The following is a 25,830-nucleotide window of genomic DNA, read 5'->3' as shown; positions in this document are numbered from 1 at the left end:
GCCTTGCACTCATTTTTGTTCTTGGTTGAATGAGAGTTTGGGCTATTTAGAATAAGCCCCTCCCCCAATCTTGATATGTTAGGCTACAACTCCTATCACTTCCATTTTGCATAAGGATGATGTGAATTGTAGTCTAATACATCCAGAGGGCAGTAGTTTGAGGCACAGAACGGCGGAGAGTGCTGGATCACGACGCATGAAATTCAGGGTCAAGTCCCCACTTGGCCACAAAGAACACTGGGAGGCTTTGGCCCAGTCAATGATTCTCAGTCTAACCTACCTCACAGGTTGTTGTGAGGATAACATGGAAGGTAGGGATTGTGTAAGCTGCCTTGGGTGCCTTGCAGGACAAAGGTGGATTGTACATATAATAACATAAATATAACAGAATAATGTATTAATGTGGCAGAAAAGTCTGTGGTTCTACAGGTGTGCCTATGACTCTGTGTCTACTCCCTGCCACTCAACTGCCTGCTCTGCGGCAGACACGAAAGGTCACTAAGCTGAAGCTGTGCATGGTGACTGCTGTTGAAGAGCACTGTCTGCAGTGGCCTAGGGCAAAGGGAAGCAGTGCACATCTTTAACCTTCCGGTCCAAGTTCTGTAGGTCGTACGCAGGTTTTCAAGTATAAAAATGAACTTCCATCTATTAGCCTTAAAGTATGTGCCTTTTTCAATTTCCAGTTTAATGTTGCTTGTTTAAGATAAAAATCAGCAGCACCTAGCTTTGTTCTGAAACAATAATGCTGAGTGCTGTAAGAAGTACGAACGCTATGAAGGACTATCAATCATAGCAGAAGAAATGATCCTCTGGATGGCGGTGGGTGGGCAGCAAAGGTGATCCTCAGTCAGAGGGGAATTAGCCTAGGGGCAGCCCTGCCTGATTCGGATGCCTGCTATGTTCCTCCTGCTACCGGGTTCTGCTGCTGCTCCTCCATGCAGATCGTCTTGTGCCCTTTCCTACCCAAAGGAAAAGCAAGCGATTATGATTCTAGTTGAGAGGAGGACTTCTGGTAAATCATCTGCAACACCTGACTCAACATTTGCAAATCCACCAGTGAAATGGTCATGTGAAAAAGATGCTGTTCTTTTTGGTAGCCTCTCAAACCTTAAATTTATGCCAGACACCACAGCTGCCAAATGGCAAAGAAAGACTGAAAGAAAGGAGAAGGGAAAGAAAAGGAAAATGGGAGCGTAAGAAAGAAAGCGCACGCGTACGGATGCCGAAACAAGAAGAAATCTTGTGTCACTTCAGTGACTAACAGCTCTATTATGGCATAAGCTTTCATGGATTACAGCCCACTTCATGGGCTGAAGTGTTCTATGCACATGGTCATGGCCAGATGTCATGACAACGCAGGGTTTCTTTTTAATTTTGGCTTGTTCTGAACAAGCAGGGGTGAGGGAGCATGCCAGTTCCCAACAGCTCAATCACTCCTTTCCCTGAGTGATTTATTGGGATGGCCAAACCTGGGACTTTGGACTTTTTTGAAGAGAATAAAGCCAGAGTTGACATCCACAGTTAAACCCTGGGTTCCAGCTCTGGGTTAGCTCACCGCAAAACCCAGACTTCCAAATTCAGACATCATGATAAATTAGCCAAGGATATTTAGCTATAGCGAGAGTACCTAGGCTGCCAGCAGCCAGCACCCTCACTCACCACTTGTTCATCACAATCCAGGGTTTAAAAATCCCTAGGTGGTTGTGACATGTGACACTGTTCAGGCAACATGAAAACTTACATTCAAGGGTTGAGTGCAGGTTGTCTTTGAACCATGAGTTGCTCTTGAAACATGGGTTGTCATGTTGTCTGAACCCAGCCAAGATAACAAGTCTTGGCAAACCACCTACAGTCACCCAATCACCCAACAACAAATAATGTGCTCTTTTCATGGGTTATTTGTGGTGAACAAGCCACAGCCTTTTAATGCAGCTGGGCTCAGATTCAACCCACATTTTAACCACAAGCCATGGTTCCGCAACATCTATGCACAACCCATACTCAGCCCTTGAGTTGTCTTTTCTGAATCCAGTCTTTGTGGGGTGCGTGTGGGAGGAGTAAACAGCAGGCCCAGAGGGAAATGAAAGGCAGTATATGACACAATAATTAACTTGGGTAATTACAGAGATGTTTGTTTGTTTGTTTTTACATTTACAGGTTGCTGAATAACCTGGCAGGGCTCTCCAAGTGACAAACAAGATACAAAAATGGAAGTAATGGTGGCACCTGGCAGACCTCTTTAGGAAGGTGATTCCAAAAGTGGAGGGCAGTCACCAAAAAGGCTCTTCTTCTAATCACCATCCCTCTAACATCCTTTAGGGATAGCTCTTTCAGAAGGACCTCATGCCCAGATCTCAATATTCTTGAACTGACTGGTAAAAGTAGACTATTTTTTTAACACAGAAACATTCCCCCCACTACTTTGTTTCAGCTCAAGGCACAGGAGATAGAGTCCAATCTCTTGATGAAGTTGTTTTGCACTGGAATTGATCTTTGACATCTCGGCATAGTGTAACAGCTATTTAAAATCCTTGGTTAATAAACAAGTTGGGTGCTTGGACCAAAGCACTTTTCAAAGGGCTTATTGTGGGGCACTGAACTTGTCTTCTGATGAAATTTCTCTTTCAAAAAGTTCTCATACCAAATCGCTAAACTGTTGGTTTTTTTTAAAGTGTGGGAGTTTAATGAGCAAGGGGGGAGTTGAGTGGGAGAAGGGTATTACTGAAAAGAAACCTCTGGGAAAAATTACTGCTCTCACAGATCACAGCTAAAGTGTTTGAAAAAGAAAGAAACACATAAACTCAAGGATGGTGACTCATATACCCCCCAAAAGTGGGGGGGGGGAATCAAAGTGATGGATAAGTCAAGGAAGACAGAAGACAACAAAAGTGGGTATAGACAATCTTCCAAGCTGGTTTAGCACTACAATTCCTGTTAGTCTAAACGTGAAAGAATATTTTTCATTTTTCCTACAAAGGGATATAAGGTTTTTTCCCCTTAGTTATATATTCACAATGCATTAGTTATTATTAGTGTTGCTGCTGCTACATGATAAATCGTTCAGGCAGCAATCCTGTACACACACCGAACCCCATTGAATTCAATGGGATTTATTTCAGGGTATCCATGTAGAGGATTGCACCATAGCACTTAGGGGGGGAAAAGATAGGACCATCTAGACTGCACACCTCTGCCTGACCCTTTGCAAAGCCAAGGGTCATATTGCAGATGGTGCATTTGACAAGGATGACTGATAAGGTCAATCACAGTGCAAGGTGGGGGAATCCAAAAGCCACAACAGAGTAACACCCAAGTGTTATAAACTCCCGAGCGTTAGCAGACGGACGAGCAGCGCTTTCATCGGAGCCCCGCTTACCCACAACTCAGGTGCTCAAACTCATCCTGTTTTTCTTGAACCAACAAACTATCCAGTGTTGGCGAAAGCACGATCTACAGAAGAAGCATGTCAACTCTCTCTCTCTCGCACACCCCCCTCCGAACAACAACGCGGCCGCCTCACCTGAGCGTGGCCACCGGAGGCGAGGGCTGCACCGCTGTCGCAGGCGACCGGAGGGCTCTCAGCACGCCGGGGGTGCCGTCCGTGGCTGCTCGGAGCTCCTTCTCCCAGCCCCTGGCAAGCAAGCGAGCAAGCAAGCAAGACAAGCCAAAGTTGTGCAAGACTCCAAGTCGCGGGAGCGGCGAGCCCTGCCCAAGCGCCTCCCGCGCTCCCGCGCCGGGGCAGCGGGATGCAGGGAGCCCCGCTCTCCCAGAGCATCCCCCGGCAGCGGCGCGCCCGCTCCCCGCGGACCACCCCCGGCACGGAGCCGTCGCCCCTCCCGCCGGCCAGCAGCGCGCCCCTCGCCTGTGCCCCCGGTGTGCTCGCGCGCGCGGCAGCCCCGCCGCCGTACCTGGCGCCCGCCGAGCCGTCGGCGGAAAGCCACGCGAGGCACAGCAGCAGCAGCAGGCTGCTGAGCAGAGCCACCAGCGCGAGGAGCGCCCGCATCGTGCGCCCGCCCGCCCGCCGGCAGCCCTGGAGCAAGCCGGCCAGCCGCCCTATCGGAGAGCCCGAGCAGCAGCAGCGGAAGGGGACGCGGCGGCGGCGGCGGCGGCGGCAGCCCTGGCTGCAGAGACGGCGAGCCCGTCAGGACGGCGGCGGGCGGAGGAGGGGCGGCGATTGCCAGCCCAGGGTCGCTTCTCCCCGCTTCTGCCTCGCTGCTCCGCCCCCACCCCGCGCCGCGCGGAGCCGCTGCCGCCCCTCCCGCCCGGCCGCCCCACCCCCCGCGGCTCCTGCCATCAGATTCGCCTCCTCCTGGGTCTGCCGAAGCAGATGGGGGGCGGGACGCCTGAGCCGCCTCATCCCATCGCCGGGAGAAGCCATCCCTCGGCAGCCATCCTTCATCGCGCACTTCCCCACCCCCGCCCCGTTCTCGCTCGCTCGCTCCCTCGCTGGCTCTCTTTCCCCCCTCCCTCCCTCCCTCCGGCTGCTCACTCGCTCCCCCCGCCCTTGGAAGAAGCGGAGGAGGGGGCCGGAGAGGTTAAGAAAGGATGGAGGGCAGCGTGACTGGGAAAAGTGGGTGGGGTGGGGGACCGCAGCAACGTTTTATAGTGCTGGCGGTTTGCAAGAAATCGCAAGGAGCCCATTTCCAAATGGTGATGACCGGCATGGAGAGGGTGCCTCTAGGCATGTGCAGTGTAGTCTCAGCAAAATCTTCCAGTGTGGCCTGAAGGAGACATGACACACAGCAGCCTTCCCCAAACTAGAGCCGAGTTGATTCTTTTTTTGCACTGCAGCGCCCATTATTCCCCATGGTTGAGGATGATGGGAATTATAGCTCAAGGCATCTGGAACGTTCTAGAGAAGATGACCATAGAAGGTTCCTATCCAGGCTGCTTATCGTTGTCTAGAAAACAGTCACACTTTGTGTGTGTGTGTGTGTGGTGGAGGTCATTTGGATCAGGGCCACAGCACAGCTTTGCCACCCCTTGCTCCCTATCTGTGTGCTGCTTCCATGGGTTTAGTTGTTCCCACCATCCTAAAGGTGCTACTAGCTACAGAAGGGCATGGGAGAAGGCAAACACATAAATTTTGTCTCTCTTCTCCCCATACCCCCAGCCCCACTGGGCATCAAAATAAGAACAGAAGCTTAGGGAGTTAGGAGTTAGGGAAAGGGCTTGTGGATGACAGGGCAGGCAGTCAGCAGCAATGTATGGCCTCCGGTATTGGAAGTAGTAGGAACAGCTGCCGCTGGGCATCTCTAGCAGGAAGATGGCATTTCCCCATGTCCGGCTGCCATCTCCCCATGGGTAGCTGATTGGCTCCTTTGGGAACACCGTGCTGGACTAGATTGGCCTCTGATCTGATCCAAGAAAGCTCTGCTCAAACCCTTAACCGAAGGAGCATCCTTCCTTTGCCATCCTTCCTTTGTCTGGCCATTGGGATCTCTAAGAGTAGGAGTAAAACTGGAATCACAGAGGTCTCATCTCTAAACATTTGCTTTTTGCTCACCTCATACCTGTCAGGAGCACCCAGCACGGCCAGGCTTTCCTCCTGTACCATGAGGAGGAAAATCCCCAATTCGCTGGGCACCACTTTTTAAACTCCTGGGCTCCATTCCTGCTCCGTTACCAGGCCAGCCTTTCACTTTCGCTGAGTAAGCACTGCTGGGCCTGGAGTGGGACCAAGGCGAAAAACCACCATTCCATTCTTGCCATTATGTGGCTGAGCACATGCAGAAAGTCTAGGCCTCAACCCAGCCTCCCGTGCCTGATAAGAGGAAGGGGGGGCCCTCTTCCGGTGCTCCAGCAGAGCCTTTGCCAGTCAGTGTGGACGTTGGCGGGCTAGCTAGGCCACTGGTCTGGCTCTCCTTAAACTGGGACTAGAGAGCCTGTGCTGACATGCGAAGGGGTGGGAAGGATCCTGGCAGCAGAAGGAAGGCCTGTGGGTGGTGCCCAAAGTCTTTTCCCCAAAGGCATCTGGGAAATGGGATGCTGGCCTGGACTAGCATTTGGTCTGAACCAGCTGCTTTTTCTTAAGCACTACCAATCTCTGCATATTTGAGGAAAGCCATTACAGATTTTCTTTCCTTCTGGGGGCAGGGCTTTTTAAGGGATAATAGCATAAGAGTTGTGTGAAGTATTTCCTCTTATCTATCCTGAATCTCCCACCATTCAGCCTCATGGGACCCTGCTGAGTTCCAGCATTATGAGGGAGGGATCCATATCAATTTTCTATATTCATATCGAATTTCTCCACAACATGCATAATGTGTATGTCTATAAAGTCTCTCCTTATTCACTTTTTTTTTTCCGGGGGTGGGGGTGGGAAGCTAAACAATCCCAGATGCTGTAAGTTTTCCTCCTAGGCACGTTCTTGTAACCTTACTCATTTTAGTTGTCCTTTCCCCACCTCTGCAATATCCTTCTTTAGGTGTACTGATCAGTGCTGTATACAGTATTCTAACTGTAGCTACACCGAACATTTATATAAGGGCACTGTGAACGTGACGGTTTTATTTTCAATTTCTTTCCTAATTATGCCAAACACGGAGTTTGCCTTTTTCACAGTCGGTCAGCGTCTGCCAAAACCCCAAGGTCTCTTTCTTGATCACTCACTACTATCTCAGATCCCATCAGCTTGTACATCAAGTTAGGATGCTTTGGCCCAATGTGCATCACTTTACACTTGCTGACATTACACTCCACTTGCCATTTTGATGCTCATTTTCCCAGCTTGGAGAGATCCTTTAGGAGTTCTTTGTAATCTCTTTTTGTTTTACCCACCATAAATAATTTAATGTTATCCTCATATCGAGCCACTTTGCTGCTAATTCCAGATCATTTATGACTAAGTTGAAAAGCATTGGTCCAATATAGATTTGTGTGGGACTTGACCATTTACATCTCTCCACTGGGAGGATTTACCATTTTTCCCCACTCTGTGCTTTCTGTTCTGTTGAGATGCTCTTCCTCTGTGGTTTTTGTGGGCAATTTGCTCTGTCCTTTGTAGTGTGTTTTGTGTGACACACTCACAGACTCATACACACGTTGTCCTCATTCTTTGCTTGGGAACCAAGAAGAACACAGAAATGAAAAGTGTGCCTCCTACACCAGATATTACACTTTAATGATGAAGTTTCTAATTCAGCATCATGTCTAGCTTTATCCTAAGTGAATAAGGTTGGAAAGACATCGATTATCCTACCCTTGCCATCATCAATTTATCTTTCCACGGTTTCTGGAATAAAATTTGGCTTGTCAGAGAGCTATCAATCTCTTCATCATCAGACACTTGAAAAGGAAAGTGAAGCATTAACATTAAAAGCTGCCCTGACTCAATCAGGAGGGCTGTAGGTTAATGGTAGAGGAACTGCTTTGCAGGCCAGAGGTCCCAGACATGGTCCTCAGTGTCTCCAGGGAACAGTGGGAAGCTTCCTGTCTGGATCCTCCAAGAGCTGTTGCCTGTTGGGATAGTTCAACCTTCCTATAGGAACTGTATCCCAACACCTCTTCAGGATACCAGGCTGGGGAAGGCTGCTGCAGACTAGAAGTGGGAATCTCTCTTAGCCCAAGGGCCAGATTCTATTTTGGGGAAGCTGTCAAGGCCCACCTTCAAGGGGTAGGTGGGACTGAGGAGAAAAGGAATGAAGTTCCAAAGACAAAAGTACCAGCACATTGTAGCTTAAAGCTGTCTGTGTGCAAAGCCTTAGGAGAGCTATGTCCAAACAAAGTGCAAAAGCCAGGAAACTGCCACACAATGGGTAGTTGCTGAAAAAAGTGGTGCCAGGAAAGGGGGGGAAGACCACTGGGGGACCACAGGCTGGACTGGGACCTTAGGAGAGCCAGACTGGCCCCTGGGCCAAAGGTTCCTCGCTCCTGATGCAGATGGCACTGAGTTGGATTGAACAATCGTCTGTGCAGAAGGCAGGTTTCTATCTTCCTAAGCCCACAATCCATCTATTTATCTCCTATAGCAAGGTGAAGAGTGTGTATTCCTCCAGATATTGCACTGCAATTCCCATTAGCCCTGCCATTAGCTATACTGGCTAGGGCTGATGAGCGCTGTTGTCAAACATCATTTGGAGGGTCATAATTCCCTGTCCCATCCTATGATTACCACTAGAAAACGCTATGTTAGATTTAGGGCATGATCCTTTGGTCACAGCCATATGCCTCTGAATTTGAGTCTTGTGGTCATCAATGCAGAGGGGGAGGAGCAGTGGAGGAGATCTCCTCCTCATTCTCCTTTCGGCTTTTTCCCATCTTGTTGGGGCACATTGGAGAGGGAAGGAAGGAGGCTGGCAAGGCATCAGGATAGCTCATCTCCTGGCCTTTCCATTTTCCTCCACACTGACCCAAGCACCTCCTTTCCCTCATCCCTGAGGTTGCTTCCTTGCCTTGCAAGAGGCATCCAGCAGAGTTCTTTCTGGGGGCCAGAAATCAGAGCTCTGGCTGCTATCTCCAGCCTCAGATCTGGGACTCTAAAATATCTTATGGCCCCTCTGTCCCTGTCTGGGGTGATAGGACTGCTCCCTCCCTCAAAATGCTCATTCACAAAACATCTCAGCCTTTTGGCACATACTCCTAAACAGGGAAAGGGTTGAAAACTCTTCCATCGATGCATTTGAATTATATGGTAGGGACAAGAAATCTCAAAAAGGAGTTTAAACTACAATTGTGAAGATGTGGTCCCTCGTGGCTAGCCACAAAAAATGTGCCAGGAATTGTAGCTCTGTGAGACATTCAGTGCAGCTAAGAACATCTTGTACATATCACTGGACCACAGATCCCAAAGTTCTTTGTAGGCCTGTCATAGCTGGGTTAAATTTGAGGTATGAATGGGTGTGAAGTAACCAAGTGGCAGCTGCAGGATGCTCCCCTCCACCTTGACTGCTGGATATCACTTAACGTGCTACTGTAAAATGGTGGCACTGTGTCATGGAAACTCACGAGTGAAACAAACTGGTGACTGATCTATTCAGACAGCTACGTAAGCATTGGCACTCATACCTGAGATCAGGAAATAGAGAGAATGAAAAGGATGGCCCAATTAACTGAGCTCTAGTTTATTTCTGTCCTTTAGAGGTGTTGGTACAATGTGTGAGAAGGCTTTTGGTGATCCTGAGAACATTTATTTTTAGCATGCCATAAATTAGGACTCTCTTGCCAACCAAGTACCTCTTCACACACACGCCCCAAGTCCACCTCAGTCTCAAGGCATAATCTACTGAATGGACATTTTTGTGTGCATGAATGCAGAAGGGGCAGCAGCAAGAATCTATTTCGTAATGGGAACTCACCTGCAGTGAGGCTTACCAATATTGCAAAATAAATTCTGGCATAACTTTGTAAGGAACACAGTTCTGAGCATTTGGAATGTTAAAGCTATTTTATGGTAAATCTGCAATAGCTACAGGGCAGTCAGCAAAACTGAAATGGCATTTAGGGTGAGATTAAAAACATAAAAGAAACTCACTGAATCAGAGTATTATCTAGCCCAGCCACTGGTCCCCAGCAATGGTCAGCAGTAGAGTATGAAGCAGGGTGCCAAGTCATTAGTCAGTAGCTTGTTTTCTCCTATTGTGGGAACCAGAAACTGGTATTCAGCAGTCTATACTTGAGCGCCACTGTGGCACAGTGCTTAGAATGCTGGGAGGAGATCTGGGTTCTCAGCCATGTAAGCTCACTGGGTGACTTTGGACCAGTCCCGGACTAACCTACTTCACAGGGCTGATATTGTGAAGATAAGATAGGACCATGTATTTATTTATTTATTTATTTATTTATTTATTGGGACAACTTGTATGCCACCCCTTTCGCATAAGCCTCGGAGCGGCTTCCAATACATAAATAAATACATTTCTGTACAAAATACATAAAATACTGGAGATAGTCTGGCCACAGATCTAAAATCAATAAATAAAATCAACAGTTAAAATAGCGTTTAAATAAAAAGGTCTTGGTCTGGTGCCAAAAAACAAATAACGACCTCTCTGGGGAGTGTGTTCCATAAGTTGGGCGCCACCGCAGAGAAAGCCCTCCTCCGGGTATTCACCCTCCTAATATCTTTCACGGAGGGCTCCCGGAGAAGGGCCTCTGCCGCCGATCTCAAGGAGCGGGAGGGCACATATGGACGCAGGCGCTCCTTTAGGTAACCAGGTCCCAAGCTGTTAAGGGCTTTGTAGGTCATAACCAGCACCTTGAATTGGGCCTGGACTTCGATGGGAAGCCAGTGAAGCTGACGGAGGACTGGAGTCATGTGAGCACAACGCCCAGTCCCCGTCAGCAACCTGGCAGCTCTATTTTGCACCATGTAAGCTGCTTTGAGTTTCTTGCAATAGGAAGAAAGGTAGTGTATAAAGGATGATGGTGGTGATGATGATCTAAACATAAGGTAAATATTATACTTAGCTATCTTGAATCAATGGCTTCCAACTTGGCTCCCCTTGACAAATAGCTTCACGTTTCAAGCATACAGAAGCTTCCTCCAGAATAAGGAAGATTTCTTATCTGGAATACTGTGTCAAGTTCTGGGCATCAAGATTTAAGAAAGATGCAGAAAAATTAGAAAGGGTCCAGAAGAGGGCAGCAAAAATGATGCAGGGTTTGGAAACAGTGCCCTATGAAGAGAGACTGAGAACTGGGTATGTTCAGCCCTGAGAAGACTGAGGAGGGTCATGATATCCCTTGGTAAGTACCTCAAAGGCTGTCACAAAGAGGAGGGTCAAGATCTCTTTTCCCCTAATGCTAGAGTGTAGAACATGGAATAATCAAGTCAAGCTGTGACAACTCAAGTTCAGACCAGATATCAGGAAAAGCTTCCTCACTGTCAGAGCAATACAACAGTGGAACCAGTTGCCTAGAGAAGTCGCGGACTCTCCCATACTGGAGACATTCAGAAAGAAACTGGACAGCCATCTGAGTGGGATGGTGTAACTTGGTGTACTGCAACAGCAGGGGTCGGATCCAATGGCCTCCAAGGCCCCTTCCAACTCTATTATTCTATGATTCCATGATTCTATGTTCCATATTGCTGGTTAGGGAATGCTGGGAGTATGGGATATTTTTTCTCTCTAGACACTCATAGAATTGCTTTAAGTTAACTAAAATGATGTGATCAGATGTTTCTAATTATTCTGACATGGCTGTAAGGTAATTAAATATAGTAATAATTTCTCATTACTTGCTGTTTTCCAGCTGATGAAATTGTCCAAAATTTGCCAGACTGAAAGATGGCAACTTGCATATGAGCTGCAGGGAAAATATGCATCCAAAAAGCATCTGGGGGTTGTCAAACTCTGAGAAGAGACTTTTCTGTCCTGAAGGCCAGAGTATTACCATGGCAACCTCCTAGGGGCCCACATGGCAGCAGTGAGCATGATCTACAGCAGGCATGGACTGGAAGTAGGTCTTCCGACGTTTTGGACATTGGCCATGCTGGCAGGGGCTTCTGGAAGTCCAAATATCCAGAGACCTACCATCTGTCCACACCATGGTCTTAAGGGGCCTTCCTTGACATAGCATTCTCCAGCAGTGTTGGACTTCAGTTTCCAATGCCCTCCACTCTGGATTGGAAGACAGAATAAAAACCAACCAATCAAATATATATTTTAAATACTAACTGAATGTTAAGCTCTAAATTCTGGATCCAGCTAAATGGTGCTGCTTGGCCTGGAGTCTTGCACAGTGGGTTTTCCCAGCCTCCCTTAGTCCAGCCTCCTCTCCATGTGGGAAATCTACTATTGCAACATCCCAGATAGATAGCCATCTAGTCTCTGCTTCACCATATCCCAGGAAAGAGAATCCATCATCTTCCTAAGCAGCTTATTTCACTGTCAGACAGTCAGCACTGTTAGGAAGTGCTTTCTGGAATCCCCTTTCTTGTAATTTGGACCCACTGGTTCAGGTCCTACTTGCTGGAGCAACAGAAAACAAAATCTCGCCATCTTCTATGTTGGTGTGAGGAAGCAGTGGAGGTCCAGATGTTTTGAACAATTCCCATAATCCCTAGTCCATGTTGCCAATAGTCAAGAATGATGGAAGCAGCAATCCAAGACATCTGGAGGGCTATAGGGTCCAGCCCTTCCAATACTAGAATTTGGCTGAGTGATCACATCACCTCTGAATGATCTCATCTCCTGGCTTATCATAGCCAATTCTGGCAATAATCAGAATGCGTTTGTTTAGCCTGGAAAAGAGACTATTGGAAGCTATTGGCTGTGCTAGCTGGGGATTATGGGAGCTGAAGTCCAATGCATATGGAGGGCACCAGACTGAGAAAAGCTGTGATATCCCTCACATGGAGATCTGGATCTCCAACAAAAAAGGCATGTGACCCCTTAGTGATATGTGACCCCCCCATCTGTATGGAACCTGAGAACACCACCTGTGCTGTAACATGGATGGGGTGGGGGCTCCACAGCGTTGATATACCTTTGTTCATACAGAAAAGCTCCATAAAGATGCCTCTCTAGGACACAGTCTTAATGTGAAAGAAACCCCTGGCAAAAAGTTTCTGATGTTGATCAAGCAGAATTGCAGCCTTAGGCTTGGCTTGTGGTGTGGAAGGCTGGGTAGAGGGCCTCTCCCAGAAGTGGGTAGAAGAGAAGGCCCTCTGCAAGCAGCGCTCATCCTCTCACAGAAGACAGATCTTGGGTCCAAATCCCAGTGGAACAGGGAAAAAATAGTGGCAGCGGGGTGGGGGGGGGGGGAGAATTGGTAGAAAGTAGAAATGTGAAAGTAAGGTTAAAAATGGAAAAGGAGTTAAAAATAGCACTCTTGACACTTCATGGCTGGTCAGATGATCACCTCTGTTTTACCATGCTTGTTCTCATTTTATTCAAGCACTTTGCTTTTATGACATTGCTCAACAGCACAATAACCAAGCATTCATATAATTGGAGGAGCTGATTGAAGACAACTGGGGAAGCAGAATTTCTGCTTCATGAGCAACTTCATGAGCAATGGAAACAGACTCCCTCACAGACAAATAGAACTGGGGCAGGGAGGGCATCCTAGGCCACAGTCTCAGCATGCTGCCCTGGGATCCCCTCGAATTCCTTAAGATTGCATGGACTTCTTGCTCTTTGTGCAGCTGGTCCAATGCATTCTTAGAATCAGAGAATAGTATTGCTGGAAGGGGCCATGAAGGCCATCAGGTCCAACGCCCTGCTGTTGCAGGACACCAGTTTATACCATCCCACTCAGATGGCTGTCCAGCCTCGTTTTGAATGTCTCTAGTGTGGGAGTGCCCACCACCTCTCTAGGCAACTGGTTCCACTGCCATCTTGCTCTGACAGTGAGGAAGCTTTTCCTGATATCTGGACTGTCACAACTTGAATTGATCATTCCATTATTCCATTGAATTGATTATTCCATTATTCTCAAGCATTAGTGAGCAGAGATGTTTAATCTAAACATCCATAGAATTATTTCCCACATTATTACATACAAATAATGCATATGATAATTAATGGCGCAGCAGTTTCTTTTTTTCATTTGGGCAGACTAACACCACCATGTCTTACTAGTAAACTCCTTACAGATTGAAAAGTTTACTTACTGCCAGAAAGCCAATTTTCCCCTTCCTTGAATATGCACTTTGAAGCTGAAAGCAGGGCTGGCTGGGTATTCATAAAACTATTCCTATCATCCCCCACTACTGGCAGTGCTAGTTACAGCTGATAGGAGTTGTAGCTTAAATGTCTGGAGGACCACAGGTTGCCTGGCTTTGAAAGCACAATTCATAGAATCACCGAGTTGGAGGGAGCCTTGTAAGTCATCTCTACTGATGGAAATCTGGAGCTCACGCTTCTTCAACAGACAATTGTGTAGCTTGGGATCTGGTTGCCCAAAAGTCTGCCTATTCCTAGCTCAATACAGTGGCCCACTGAGAGCATCTTTGGAAGCTTTCCTGAGGGCAGCCTTGTGATCAGAGAAGCAGGCAGCCACTGACAGAAGACCTGCCAGGTTGTGGTGTCCTGCTTATGGCATTCTCTTCCCAGGGACGCATGCCTGGTGCTGAGGCTTTGATTCTTATCTTTGTCATTTCTTCACTGCCATGGATAGACTTGGTCCAGAAAGGTGCTTTGTAAATCTTTGGAAAGAAATCCAGCAATGCTGATGTCCTTCAGGGAAGTCCCGTGTTAGTGGTTTGCTATCACTGTGGGGTTTTTATTCTTGCTGAAAGTGTCATTAACTGCAGAGCTTCTTAATGTTGCTTTATTGATAAGATGCAAACTGCTGTGAGAATTTTTGTGACTGAAGGACTGGTGTAAACCTCTTAAGGAACAACCCTATTGATGTTCGGGCAGAAAAGGTTCTACAGCTCCCAGTATTCCCCAGCCCTTTCCTGTCTAAGCATGCCTAGGACTGTGCCTTTAAACAAATCAAAATATTCTTGGGCATATGAGCTCTCTGTGTAGATCAGGGCAAGGAACCTGTGGATACCCAGATGTTGTTGGAAGACTTCCATCCCTGGAAGAGAGAAACTCTGCATAACCACCAGGTACAAAGAGCTGTAATCTGGCAAGGCTCAGCATTTTTGTCTAGTGCTGAATGCTCCTGCTTCCGTTTAGTGTTCACAAATGACTGCCAAAGCAGGATCATGGGATCAGGAAGCAGTGCATTGGCAATCTCAGCGCAACGGACAGAATACGTCCCCTCCTGTTGTCAGATGTGTAGGTCACATCTGACTCCCCATCATCTCTGTGACAGTTAAATTGCTCGCCCTCTAAAGGACTGTTTGGGGGAAATACTCAGTGTAGCATGATGTGTTATTTAATGGGGGAACAAGGGAGAGAGATGCGGCACACAGGTTGCCATTTATTCCTTCGCAGACCAAGCTCAATGGACCATCCCTGATCAACAGACCATTTGAAAAAGACGGAAAGATCACAGTAGCCCAGTTCCCTTAAACAGCAATGCAGTGTGGCCTGAGGCCCTGCTCTTGGCTTGCTTCTCTCTTCCCTTCCTCCCTCTGTTTATCCTGACACAGGAAAGATGGGATGAACAAGGCAGCAGTAGGCATAACAGGCAAATTAGACAGGGGAGTTAGGAACTGGGAGGCTCAGCTAGTTGAGCTCCTCTTTCTTTCTTTCTTTCTTTCTTTCTTTCTTTCTTTCTTTCTTTCTTTCTTTCATCACTGGACCAGCTTACAAGCCACACTTCTCTGCATATTTGGAGGGGAAAAGCCCTACAACTCACACTATTCCCCAGCCAGCATGGGAAGGCATCCTAAAATCCTGAAAATAAAATTACAATTTCAACATTTAAATGGCAAAATTATACCCACCAAAATGCAACAGATTCAGATTCAACAGATTCAGCAGCAGGTTCAACTAAATGCAGTCCCCAGTGAATGGGCCTTCAGAATTTACCAGGTAGTAAATCCTACTGAAGTCAGTGACACTTCCTTCTGAGTAGCCATGTAGAGGACTGAATGATCCTCGTTTGGTATTTTGCATCAGCCTTCCCCAACTTTATGCTCTTGAGAAATGCATCCCACGGGCAGCAAGGGCAGCAGAAGCTTCTTTCTAGTGCCTGAATCCTTTCGACACAATATTACTGCCTTGGAGCCAGGGGTCATGCCATGCTCACCCCACTTTTCTGGGTGGCAAAACATTCCAGAGTGCAGCATTCATGGGAATTTGATTTCCTCTGAAAGCTTACGGAGGAGATGTCTACAGGTTTAATTGAAGATGTATGGGCTGATCCCAAATGGAGGTATAGCTCTAACCAGGTCTGTTTGTTTTCATCCAGGGGCTGAATTCCATTTCTGAGAACTCTCTGGGACTATATCCCAGTTGTAGGTGGGGCCAAAGGCAAAAGAGGCAGAGCTAAAAATCATATTTTAGCTTCCAGCCACATTCTAAGGAGAGACATTTTATTTCACTTTATTTTTAAGGAGGAAAATCTGCACAAAAGCCAGGAAACCACCAAAGGTTGATGGTTGGAGAAACAGGAGGGGGCCAAGGGAAAGAGACAGACATTTGGAGAAGTTGATTTGGCCCATGCCCCAGATTTTAGGAGATTTGGGTTTGGGGGTAGAATCTACAGCTCCTGTTGAGTAGCAGAGTCTGCCCTGAGCCAGTCCAGGAGTTTTCATGGATGCAACTCCCTGTATCCATTGTCTTGAACCATCATCACACATAACTGCCTTGAGGTGAGCATTTAAGGACAATAGCTTGCTTGGATCACACACAGAAGTATGGAACAGAATTCTAAAAAGGGAAGGCAGCATTAAACTATCAAACACAACTTTAGACCTTGTCCCCGCAGGCCATCTCTCTCCATCAACAGATTTTTCCCCTGTATACAGTATCTAACATCCAACAAACAAATGAAAAACACAGTACAATTTATTACTTCCAGGAGATTCTAGACATCCTAAATTAGCCTGGATAGTGGAGGGTTTTGTTATGTTTTGTTTTTGCATATGAGCATTTACAACACAATCCCCCAAATCCGCTCTGCTGTTCGTACATGCTCACAGTTTGAATTCTCAAGGAATTATTATGAAACATGCTGTGAATGCAAAGTAAGCCCAGTGCATAACATTCCAACAGGCAAGTGGGATGAAGCTGAATTCAGGCAGAGCAATTAGTTCTAATGCCACCGCTAAGAGGACAAGCCAGCACGATAAAATCAGCTCTGAAACAAACCGGATGCAATTACGTTTACCCCGTTCTTTTCAACATGCCAATTACTCCATAGGCAGGTGAATTTGCACCTAGACTTCAGATGTTGTGTGTATTGCCACACATCCCTCTGTTTCCAGGGGAAAAGAACAGGCACATTGGTAGAGTATAGCTAATTTGCCAAGCCAATTATATGAAGCCAAGCAGTATCCATGCTGCACGTCCCACCAGCAGAGGTTAGGAAAGATTCACCAAGTATATTTGTGGCAAAATAATGTTTGTTTTTCTTAGATTTTGGAATGGCCCTATCTCTGTCATGTTAAACTTGGGTATTATTCATTGAAGCTGAACCAATTCTCTTCAAATCATGTTACATGCATTGCCAAGTCTATAGCTGAAGCCACAGAATTCCTTCTTGCTCAGGTCAGCACCTTTACTATGATTGTCTAGTCTTTTGGTGGTAGTGGGTGATTCAGAGCAATGAAAACCATTTGCTCTCTGTGTGAAGACAGCCCAGGCTATTGGGTGGTATAGCAATGAATTAAATAAATAAACCTTCTTGAAACTTTCACATGAAATTGGAAGACGGGAGCTGTGGTGAGTGAAGCTGACTGCCACTCTTGGCTGCTCTCCCCGAGGCAGCATGCCAGGGATTATGAAGGACAAGAAGATGGGAGTTTGGGAAGACTGGTTGAGTCACAAGGCCTTTGAAGTGTCTTTAGGGTTGCTGCACACAAGTTCCCAGGACAACCGGGAGAGTGGGGATGCTTTTGAAGGGTTGGAGAAGAGGAACAGGAAGAGTCATTGCCTTGCCTGTTCTCAGACCCCATTACAAGGTGCTGGGTTAGACAAGGCAGGGCATGCACAGGTCTTGCTGGCTGTATATTGCTGGCTGGGTGACCCATGGGAGCCACCCTGAGGGTGGAGCCCATGGAGTTCCTGAAAGGGAATGGCTTTGGGGAGAAGTCCCCAGCTTGTGTTTGACTGTCCTGACATGTGCAGAGGCTGATCTTCCCGCTTACTAGAGGGCTCTTAAAATTACTTTGCATTGTAGCTGCAGAGTGCCACTCAATATCTGCTTTGCAAATTGAGTGTCTGGTGTTTTGAAGCTTAAGGGAAAGGTGGGATGGGGGGCCATCTCATGACAGTGGCAGCACTGGTGTGGTATAGTGATTAGAGGGAAGGGCAGGAAAGTGGGAGATCTGTGTTCTAGTCTTCCCTCTGCCGTGAAGTTCACTGGGTGACTTTAGGCCAGTGACTGACTCTCAACCTAACCTACCCCATAGGTTGTTATGGGGATAACACGGGAAAGAGTCAAACAGCAAAGCTGTCTTGGGTTCCTCACAAGAGAAAAGGCAGAATATAAATGTAATACTAACATTAATGCTACAAGTAGCATTGGCGGGCCAGATCTATCTGTCATTTACATATTCCACAACTCCCTGGCATGATCCTGCACTGGGGACACAGTGGGAAATTTGAATGGTGGCCTGCCTCTGACGCGTGGTTCCCCAGGCTTCTCTCTGCGTCTCCTTTTGCTGATCTTTAATTCAGTTCACACCAAGCCTTGATTTTGTTTTGTATTTTAAGTTTGCATGAAAATGTGCATGCCTTTCTCCAGCTCATGAGGTTTTGTACATAATTTTGCCTAATGTACACATTTTTTGAGGAGATAGGTTTCCTAATATAGTGCATTTTTAATGTTGTTTTCACTAATATACGTCTTTTGGAATGCATTTTTGGACTGGAGAACTGCATTGCAAAGTTCCAGAGGAGAACTGTGTTTCAACTTGTGTATTGGTTTGATTGCAGAGAAAATCATAATGGAAACAACATTAGGAAATAAACCAACAAATTTCTCCCCATCCAAACACCCTGCCAGGCAAGCAGCTGGAGCCAGTTCATGGTATCAGCTCCAAGTGTTAGACATTTGGAACCTCAGCTCTGTCTGTGCCTGGAGCTATTTCTTGTGTCATGGAGAACTGATCTTATGTTCTCACCAGCACCAGACAACTGAGGTTATGAAGTCTTTCTCTCCTATATGATTAGCTAATTAACTTCTTGCACTGAAGGGGTGAAGGAACAAATATCTCAAATGGGGGTGTTTATTCCACCCCCATGATAAGGATTAAGACACGGGTAAAATACCACTGCCACTGAGAGCCAAGATCTAATTGGAGTTCTTGGGTGATGCCAAAGGTGAAGGGTGTGAGGCTCAAAATACCAGCATATGGTAGCTTAAAGTTCTTATTGCCGAAAATTAAGCCTTAGGAGATCCATGTCAACTTTTCTGAATGGGAAAATAACCTACCAAGGCTAGAAAGCCAACTAATAACTGGTGACCAGGGGAGAGGGGCAAGTCCAGAAGGAGGTGGCATGGTGATCTGGGAAAGCACAGAGGGCTGGATGGAGGCTCCATGTGAACCAGATTTGGTTTGTAGGCCTACAGTTTAGCACCCAAGGACTAAAAGCAGGTTAGCCAGGTTAGTAGGAAGTCTGTCTTGTATCATGTTTTGAAGATACCATCATACCACCAGGCTTTGAAGATGCCATAGTCAACATGTGCATGAGGGTCCCAATCCTGGCTTGGCTAAGCTGGGTTCATTAGCTTCACCTGTGGCTCCAAAGTCCACGGGGTGGTGTAGCCACCATAGGACTTGGCCTGAACTTTGAAGAAGGTATTCTTGGTGCTGAACCTATTTGGGGATCGAATGCAGCACCATGGAGAGTTCAGCCTACAAGTTCAGCCTAAAACCCAGAGACCGAAGCCACCAGCCTCTGCTGGTCAGCCAGAACCATTGCATGAGCTGCTATCCTAAGAAGTGAGTTTCGGTAGCTGTGCTCATGTGCCTGCTGCTCCCTTTCAGCCCACCCTGGAAATATTGCCAAGAAAGGCCACCAGGCTATCTGGTCTTCCTGCACCAGGCATCTGCAGAGCTCCTGGCATCACAGCTGTGCCACAAGACGTCCCGTCACACGGCCATTTGCTGGCCACTGCTAGCCCCCCTACAATGATTTGTTGAAAGCAAGCGTTATCTCTCATGGAACACGCAGCACGATGAAAAGGGAGGGTTGCGATTATTATTTGTACTGAGCTGTGAATATGCAAGGTGATCTCAATAGATAAAGCCTGTCCAACAAAGAACAATCTAAAGAAAAACATCTTCAAAGGCAAGCAGGAGCAAGCCTGGGACCTTGCGGAACAAGGCTGAAGCAGTCCCAGCAGACAGGAAGCTTCCCCAAATGTATAACTTACCCATCACTAAATATTTTAAAATATGCACATTTAAGCATAAATGCCTAGGAACTGACCTCTGTTACTGCTGCAAATCCGTAACTGTTTCAATCAAATTCATCCTCCTTGAAGAAGCCAGGATTCATCTTCAAGGACTTTGAGGTTGTTGCAATTTTCCCCCTTGAGTTCAGTTTTGTGGCACATTTGGCTTTTCATGCATTTAATTCAATTACCTGAACCAGCGAATACCCAGCAAAATTCTGAAAGCCATTTTGATGTAGCTAGCTCCCCTTTAATAAGCGACTGAGACATAAAAGCACAAATAATTCTGAATACAGGTATTTATTTTGGCACTGGAAGAGAAGCTGCATTTGCATCTACAAAAGGCTCTGCATAATATATAGCTCCCTAGAGCATAGTGAACCTGAATGTTTGCTTTTAGGGAAAGATGCAGACCTTCCCACAGATTTCCAGTCTTACTGTGCACACGGTGTCGCTTTTGCCTGTTCTTGTTGTGGTTTTACATTTGTAGATTAAAGGTACAATCCAATGCATGTTTAAACAGGGGGAAAGCAGGCTGGACCATGCTGGGCCTTGTATGACTTTTTTCTGTCTAAGTATGCATAAAATTGCACCAACAGTTGTGTCTGAATTGTGCTTATCACATGCAACTCATTTAAATGTTTTAGTTCTGACAGTTTAAAATGAGAGGCATCAAAATCTTTCCCCAAATACTGGTATGCTCACTACAGACACTGACTCTGTGTGCTATCAATTATAAAAAAAGCCAGGCAAATGCATCTGTAGGGCTTCTAATATAAATCGCAATTGTTTGCTGGAAAAGAATTGCTTTAAGTTGATCAATCTCATTATTCAGTATACAGTGGCTTGTTTCATTTCTAGAGCTTAATTGCCTGTATCCCACCAGTTAGTCACTTAGATTATTTTACTCACCTGAATTAATTAGACTCAGATGTTAACTTGCTGAGCAAATTATAACTTCCAATGCTTGACAATTCCTTCAGGACTCAAAATACATCACTGAAAGCACAATCCTATTAATGTTTAGACAAAAAACATCCTACAACTTTCCGCATTCCCCATGCTGGGAGATGTAGGGCATTTTTCACCTCTAAAAAGGATTGTGCTTTTTGGGTTCGTATGTGAAAGATGACTCTTGATGTCCTGCACAAGGTCACTGGATAAGCCATAGTAAGAAAGTGTCTCGTATCCTAGCCAGTCACAATAACTTTATCTGTAATAAACTGCTGCCCCCAACTGCTGACATATGGAGTGTATTAGCTGCACCATCACCAGTAGAAAAGGGAGTTTGTTAAAGCCATGATACAGCTGCTTCTGAAGTCTGCTTAGGCTTACCTAATAATTATTAGCAAATAGAATGGAAACTATCCTATGCCCATTTATTTAATTTAATTGCCTGGGACATACTTCTGAGTAGGTAAGTATAGGACTGACCTTCAAAGCAACTGCTTTGCTCCAGAAGGGCTATGTCAAAATTAGGCCAAAACATGCAATCCTGTGCATGTTTAGACAGGAAAAAATTCATACAGCTCTTAGTGTCCCCCAGCCAGCATGGGTTGTGTCTCAAAATCCAGAGTTAGGCAACTGCACCTAATTCCCAGATGCCAACATTGATTGATCATTGATTGATCATTTGCTTATTGTATTTGTGAGTACTGTCTTTCTGAAGCCAAGCAAGTTGCCTCAGTTGCAAATGGTTCAGAAAATACAATTAGTAGTGGAATACAGCTGTAAAACATTAAAATAAAAACCTTAAAACCATAATAATGATTCTGAAAGCCAAGCTGAAAAGATGTGTCTTAGTCTCCTTCTTGAACAACTCCAAAAGGTGCACATCCCAGAGCAACATAGAACAAAGCCGTTTCCCACAAGCCCAGCAAATGTGTCTATGGGGAGCCACTCCTTCTGATGTTAGGGTGCAATCCTGTGTGTATTTAGATGCAAAAGGCTTACAACTCCCAGCATGTCCCAGCTGAGAGCTGTAGGCTTTCAAGGCATGCTCTTTCAGCTTCAAACTGAGATTGTCAGATAACCAGCTGACCCAATGCTTACTCCCATAATTTCTGGGCTTATGCAGGTTGTGTGCAACAATTGTATATTGTGTGTGCTATCTATGATCATGGTACATTCATCATCATCATCCCCATTATCATCATCTCCTTGTCCCCTCAAACTTTATCTTGGCTGTATGATTTAGGCCAGGAGGGTAGTCATTTATGTTAACCAGCAGTTAGGACTCAGAAATTCTTGCCAATCTACTGCAGGTCACTTGCAGATCTAAAAGCTAGTCCTGATCTACCTCCTTCTCTATGCTAGTTCTTTGCTAAGTTGTTCAGCAAAGTTGGGTGGGCAAGTCTGGGGTCTCTGTGAGGTAATTTCAGCTTCCTGGAATCCTCTGGGGACTGCAACGCAAGCATGCGCTGTTGAATTTCAGATGCAGCCACAGCAAAACTTGGACAGTGTGTCACCAAATTTCAGGAGCAAACCCCTGTGGCGGCTTTAAAAGACTAAATTTAGCTTTAAAACAAGATGTGCCTGTTTCAAAGAAACTTTTGTCCTTTTTAGGCCAAACTTGACATTTGACACCAGAATTTGGTGCCAAGCCACCCATTGTTTTCAAGCTGCTGCCACAGCAATAAATTTAGGGGATGCCATGGTGCATCCCACGGCCTGGGGGAAGGCATGTGGTCCCTGGGCTATATGTGGCCCACTGATATATAAGAACGTGCAAACTATGAGCCATTTCCCCTTTTTGTGTGGTAGGTTCATCCTGGCTGATAAACTTACATGTAGGAGATGCAGCTGCAGTATCTGTTGTTGGTGAATAAAGAGAACCAGGAACTGGATTGTCCCACTTTGCCTAATCACTGGATCATGGCAGGCTCTATATGTGCTCCCGCCGTGGATCTTGAGTTGTACATTCTTCAGTGAAAACTTTTCCTTGGGCATGGCAATGATTCTTCAGTACGGGATTCCCCCACCTGGCTGATTGCTGGCGGTGCAATGCAGCTCATGCTTCTTTTCAATATATAGTTTGATCATCTGCAAAAATGGCTTCTTCTTGGGAGGAGCTTATTACAGAGATAAATTTTGTACTTCAACAGTCTTTAATATTCACTGATGTTAAGTGTTCATTTCAATTATCTATCTGCTTCTTGGAAATTAATTGGTCAGAGTAATTGGATTCATGACTGCCAAAAAATTGATGATATTACGATGTTGGGAGAATAAACACTGACCTTCTATAAAGCAATGGATTGAGGAACTGACGATGCTTTCAATATATGAGTGAGGGCCACCAAGATGCCACCTTCAAGTAGATACTTATTTGGATCTCTGGCTCACTATGTATAATTGCTAGAAAGCTGTTATTTCACACTTACACACACACACACACACACACACACACATGCATTTCGTATTTATTCACTGGGGCTCACACACATACCCCTTCTTTTTATAATTTTGTGGTTGTTGAAATTCCACAATAAAACATATTTAAAATGTAAAGGATGGCACAAAGAAAAATGGATGACTCACTGGAGAGCATTGGACTAAGGATCATGGCCAATATGAGAAGGATGGAGAACCTCGAGAAAAATGGGTCTTGGGAGAAACAGAGCCAGAGAAGTGCTGGAGACATCTTGCAGGGGAATGTTGGCTATGTGGCACATCCTCAAGAATGGACTAATTCAGACTTTCTAAGTTGCTGCCTTCCAGTTCTTTTGACCTACAATTCCCATCATTCCATTTCATGTATCAGTTCCATCCAGCATAGCAAATGGTCTGATGATGGGAGTTGTAGTCTAAAATAGGACACCAGGCTGGGGAAGGATGTACTAGCTGGCCCTTAGGTGACTGGACAAATGGTGGAAGGAAAATCTCATGGTTCTTCTTGATTTTGGGCAACTTTTCTGGGCCTCCTCCCACTGCTTTTGACACTCATGCACACAAGCAAGCAAGCAACTATTATGTTATATTAGTCATGAAGTCGTGTCCAACCCATCATGACCCCATGGACAACATTCCTCCATGCTCTCCTGTTCTCCACCATCCCCCGGAGTCCACTTAAGCTCACACTGACTGCTTCAGTGACTCCATCTAGCCACTTCATTCTCTGCCGTCCCCTTCTTCTCTTGCTATCAATTGTTCCCAGCATTAGGCTCTTCTCCAGTGAGTCCTTCCTTCTCATTAGGTGGCCAAAGTATTTGAGTTTCATCTTAAGAATCTGGCCTTCTAAAGAGCAGTTAGGGTTGATCTCCTCTAAGATTGGCTGGTTTGATCTCCTTGCGGTCCAAGGGACTCGCAGGAGTCTCCTCCAGCACCACAATTCAAAGGCCTCAATTCTTTGGCGCTCAGCCTTCCTTATGGTCCAGCTTTCACAGCCATACATTGCAAAAGCAACTATGGAAGGGCCTAATAAAATAAAAGATGCAGAAGATTCTGTTCATCTGACTTCCCCCAAGCTGCACTGCCACCATTTTGGAGTCTGGTGTTGTTCTCAAAGGGCCATTGAAAAAAAAAATTGCACAAGTTCAGATGCTCACATTACATACCTGGGGCAAGCCCCCAGGTCACCAGATCAAGGTGAAGGGGAGGTGCTACAAATTATTACAGGAATGAGGCTGTTAGTCAAGAACTGAGTTTACATAAAGCTGGATGCATTAAGGACTATGTCACCTAAGGTAAAGGTAAAGGCTTCCCCTTAAAGTCCAGTCATGTCTGACTCTAGGGGGCACTGCTCATCTCCGTTTCCTAGCCGAGGGAGCCAGCATTTGTCCATAGACAGTCTCTGGTCATGTGGCTGGCATGACTAAACACCGAAGTGCATGGAATGCTGTTACCTTCCCACCGAAGTGGTACCCTTTTATCTACTTGTATTTGCATGCTTTCAAACTGCAAGGTTGGCAGGAGCTGGGACAGAGCAACGGGAACTCACCCCACTGTGCAGATTCGAACCAGCAACCTTTCAATCAACCAGCCCAGCAGCACAGCTGTTTAAACCACGGCGCCACCTGCATCCCTTATGTCACCTACTGCCCTGCTAATGGATTGCAACCTTTTCTGCCCACTTTGAGTCATCCACATTAATCTGAGGGTGCATTTAAATGACCAAAAGGTCAGTTTAAATCCTGCCATGAAGAATGGGACTGTCACTTTCTCATTCTGACAGGTGCCATTTTTCCTCCCGTTCCACCTGTGCTACTCCAAGCTCCATCAGCTCTATTTCTTTGGGTTGTAGGATAGGGCTAGGCAGAGCAAAGGGAGTGAAAAAATGGGGAGATGGGAACAGTGGCAAAATATCACAAGGCACCCGAATCCTGCAATACATCCTTAAGCTAACCGGATACCTTCAGGTGTGGTGAATGAGGATTTCCCCTCACTGGTGTTGAAGCAAGGTTCAATAGGCAGGCCAGCTATTCTCTGGGCTACAATGGGGGAAGACTGCTATCTTGTCCATTGCATTTCACGTAGAAAAAGCTGCCATCTGTGAGAGGTCCTGTGCCCGACATAGACATTCCCATCCCTCAGTCCATCATTGCAGGTTGAAGGCTGTACCTAATAATCTCCTGACAGAGGAGGAGACAACCTCTTTTAGTGTAGTAGATTTGTAGATTGCCTCCCAGCCCAGCCCAGAAAAAACAAATCTTCAAAAAAAATTTGAAGATTTTTTATGGCACAGAAAGAAATTCTTTCACTTCCTATTGCTCTAGATCAAACTGGAAAGTGTCAAAAGCTACAAGAAACCTAAGCTTCTCCATGTGATGGAACATGAGAACTGCAGATTGGCGCATAGGTAAAATATTAATAGCTGTGGAATATTATCAGGCTGTTGACAGGACTTGCCCACTTGGACAGGAAGGGCTACAAAGCTTCCTGGATGAGATGGTCTTCATTTCAGAAACAATGTTTTTCTTG

General features: G+C 46.0%; 1 protein-coding gene across 1 annotated transcript in view; it reads right to left on the bottom strand.

The window, feature by feature from the left end:
• The window catches only part of ST8SIA6 (ST8 alpha-N-acetyl-neuraminide alpha-2,8-sialyltransferase 6), a 44,648-nt gene extending 40,645 nt beyond the window's left edge, over nucleotides 1-4,003 (bottom strand). Inside the window, exons 1-2 of the mRNA XM_044425034.1 lie at nucleotides 3,909-4,003; nucleotides 3,521-3,631 (exon numbers count right to left, since the gene is read on the bottom strand). Coding sequence (XP_044280969.1) covers nucleotides 3,521-3,631; nucleotides 3,909-4,003 — 206 coding nt within the window. The remainder of the gene's footprint in view (nucleotides 1-3,520; nucleotides 3,632-3,908) is intronic.
• Nucleotides 4,004-25,830: the final 21,827 nt, after the last annotated feature.

The sequence above is a fragment of the Varanus komodoensis genome, unplaced genomic scaffold, assembly GCF_004798865.1.
Source record: "Varanus komodoensis strain SLA01 unplaced genomic scaffold, ASM479886v1 scaffold15, whole genome shotgun sequence".
NCBI classification, from domain to species: domain Eukaryota; kingdom Metazoa; phylum Chordata; class Lepidosauria; order Squamata; family Varanidae; genus Varanus; species Varanus komodoensis.
Note: the sequence above shows the minus strand (reverse complement) of the source record. Positions and strands in the feature narration are given on the sequence as shown.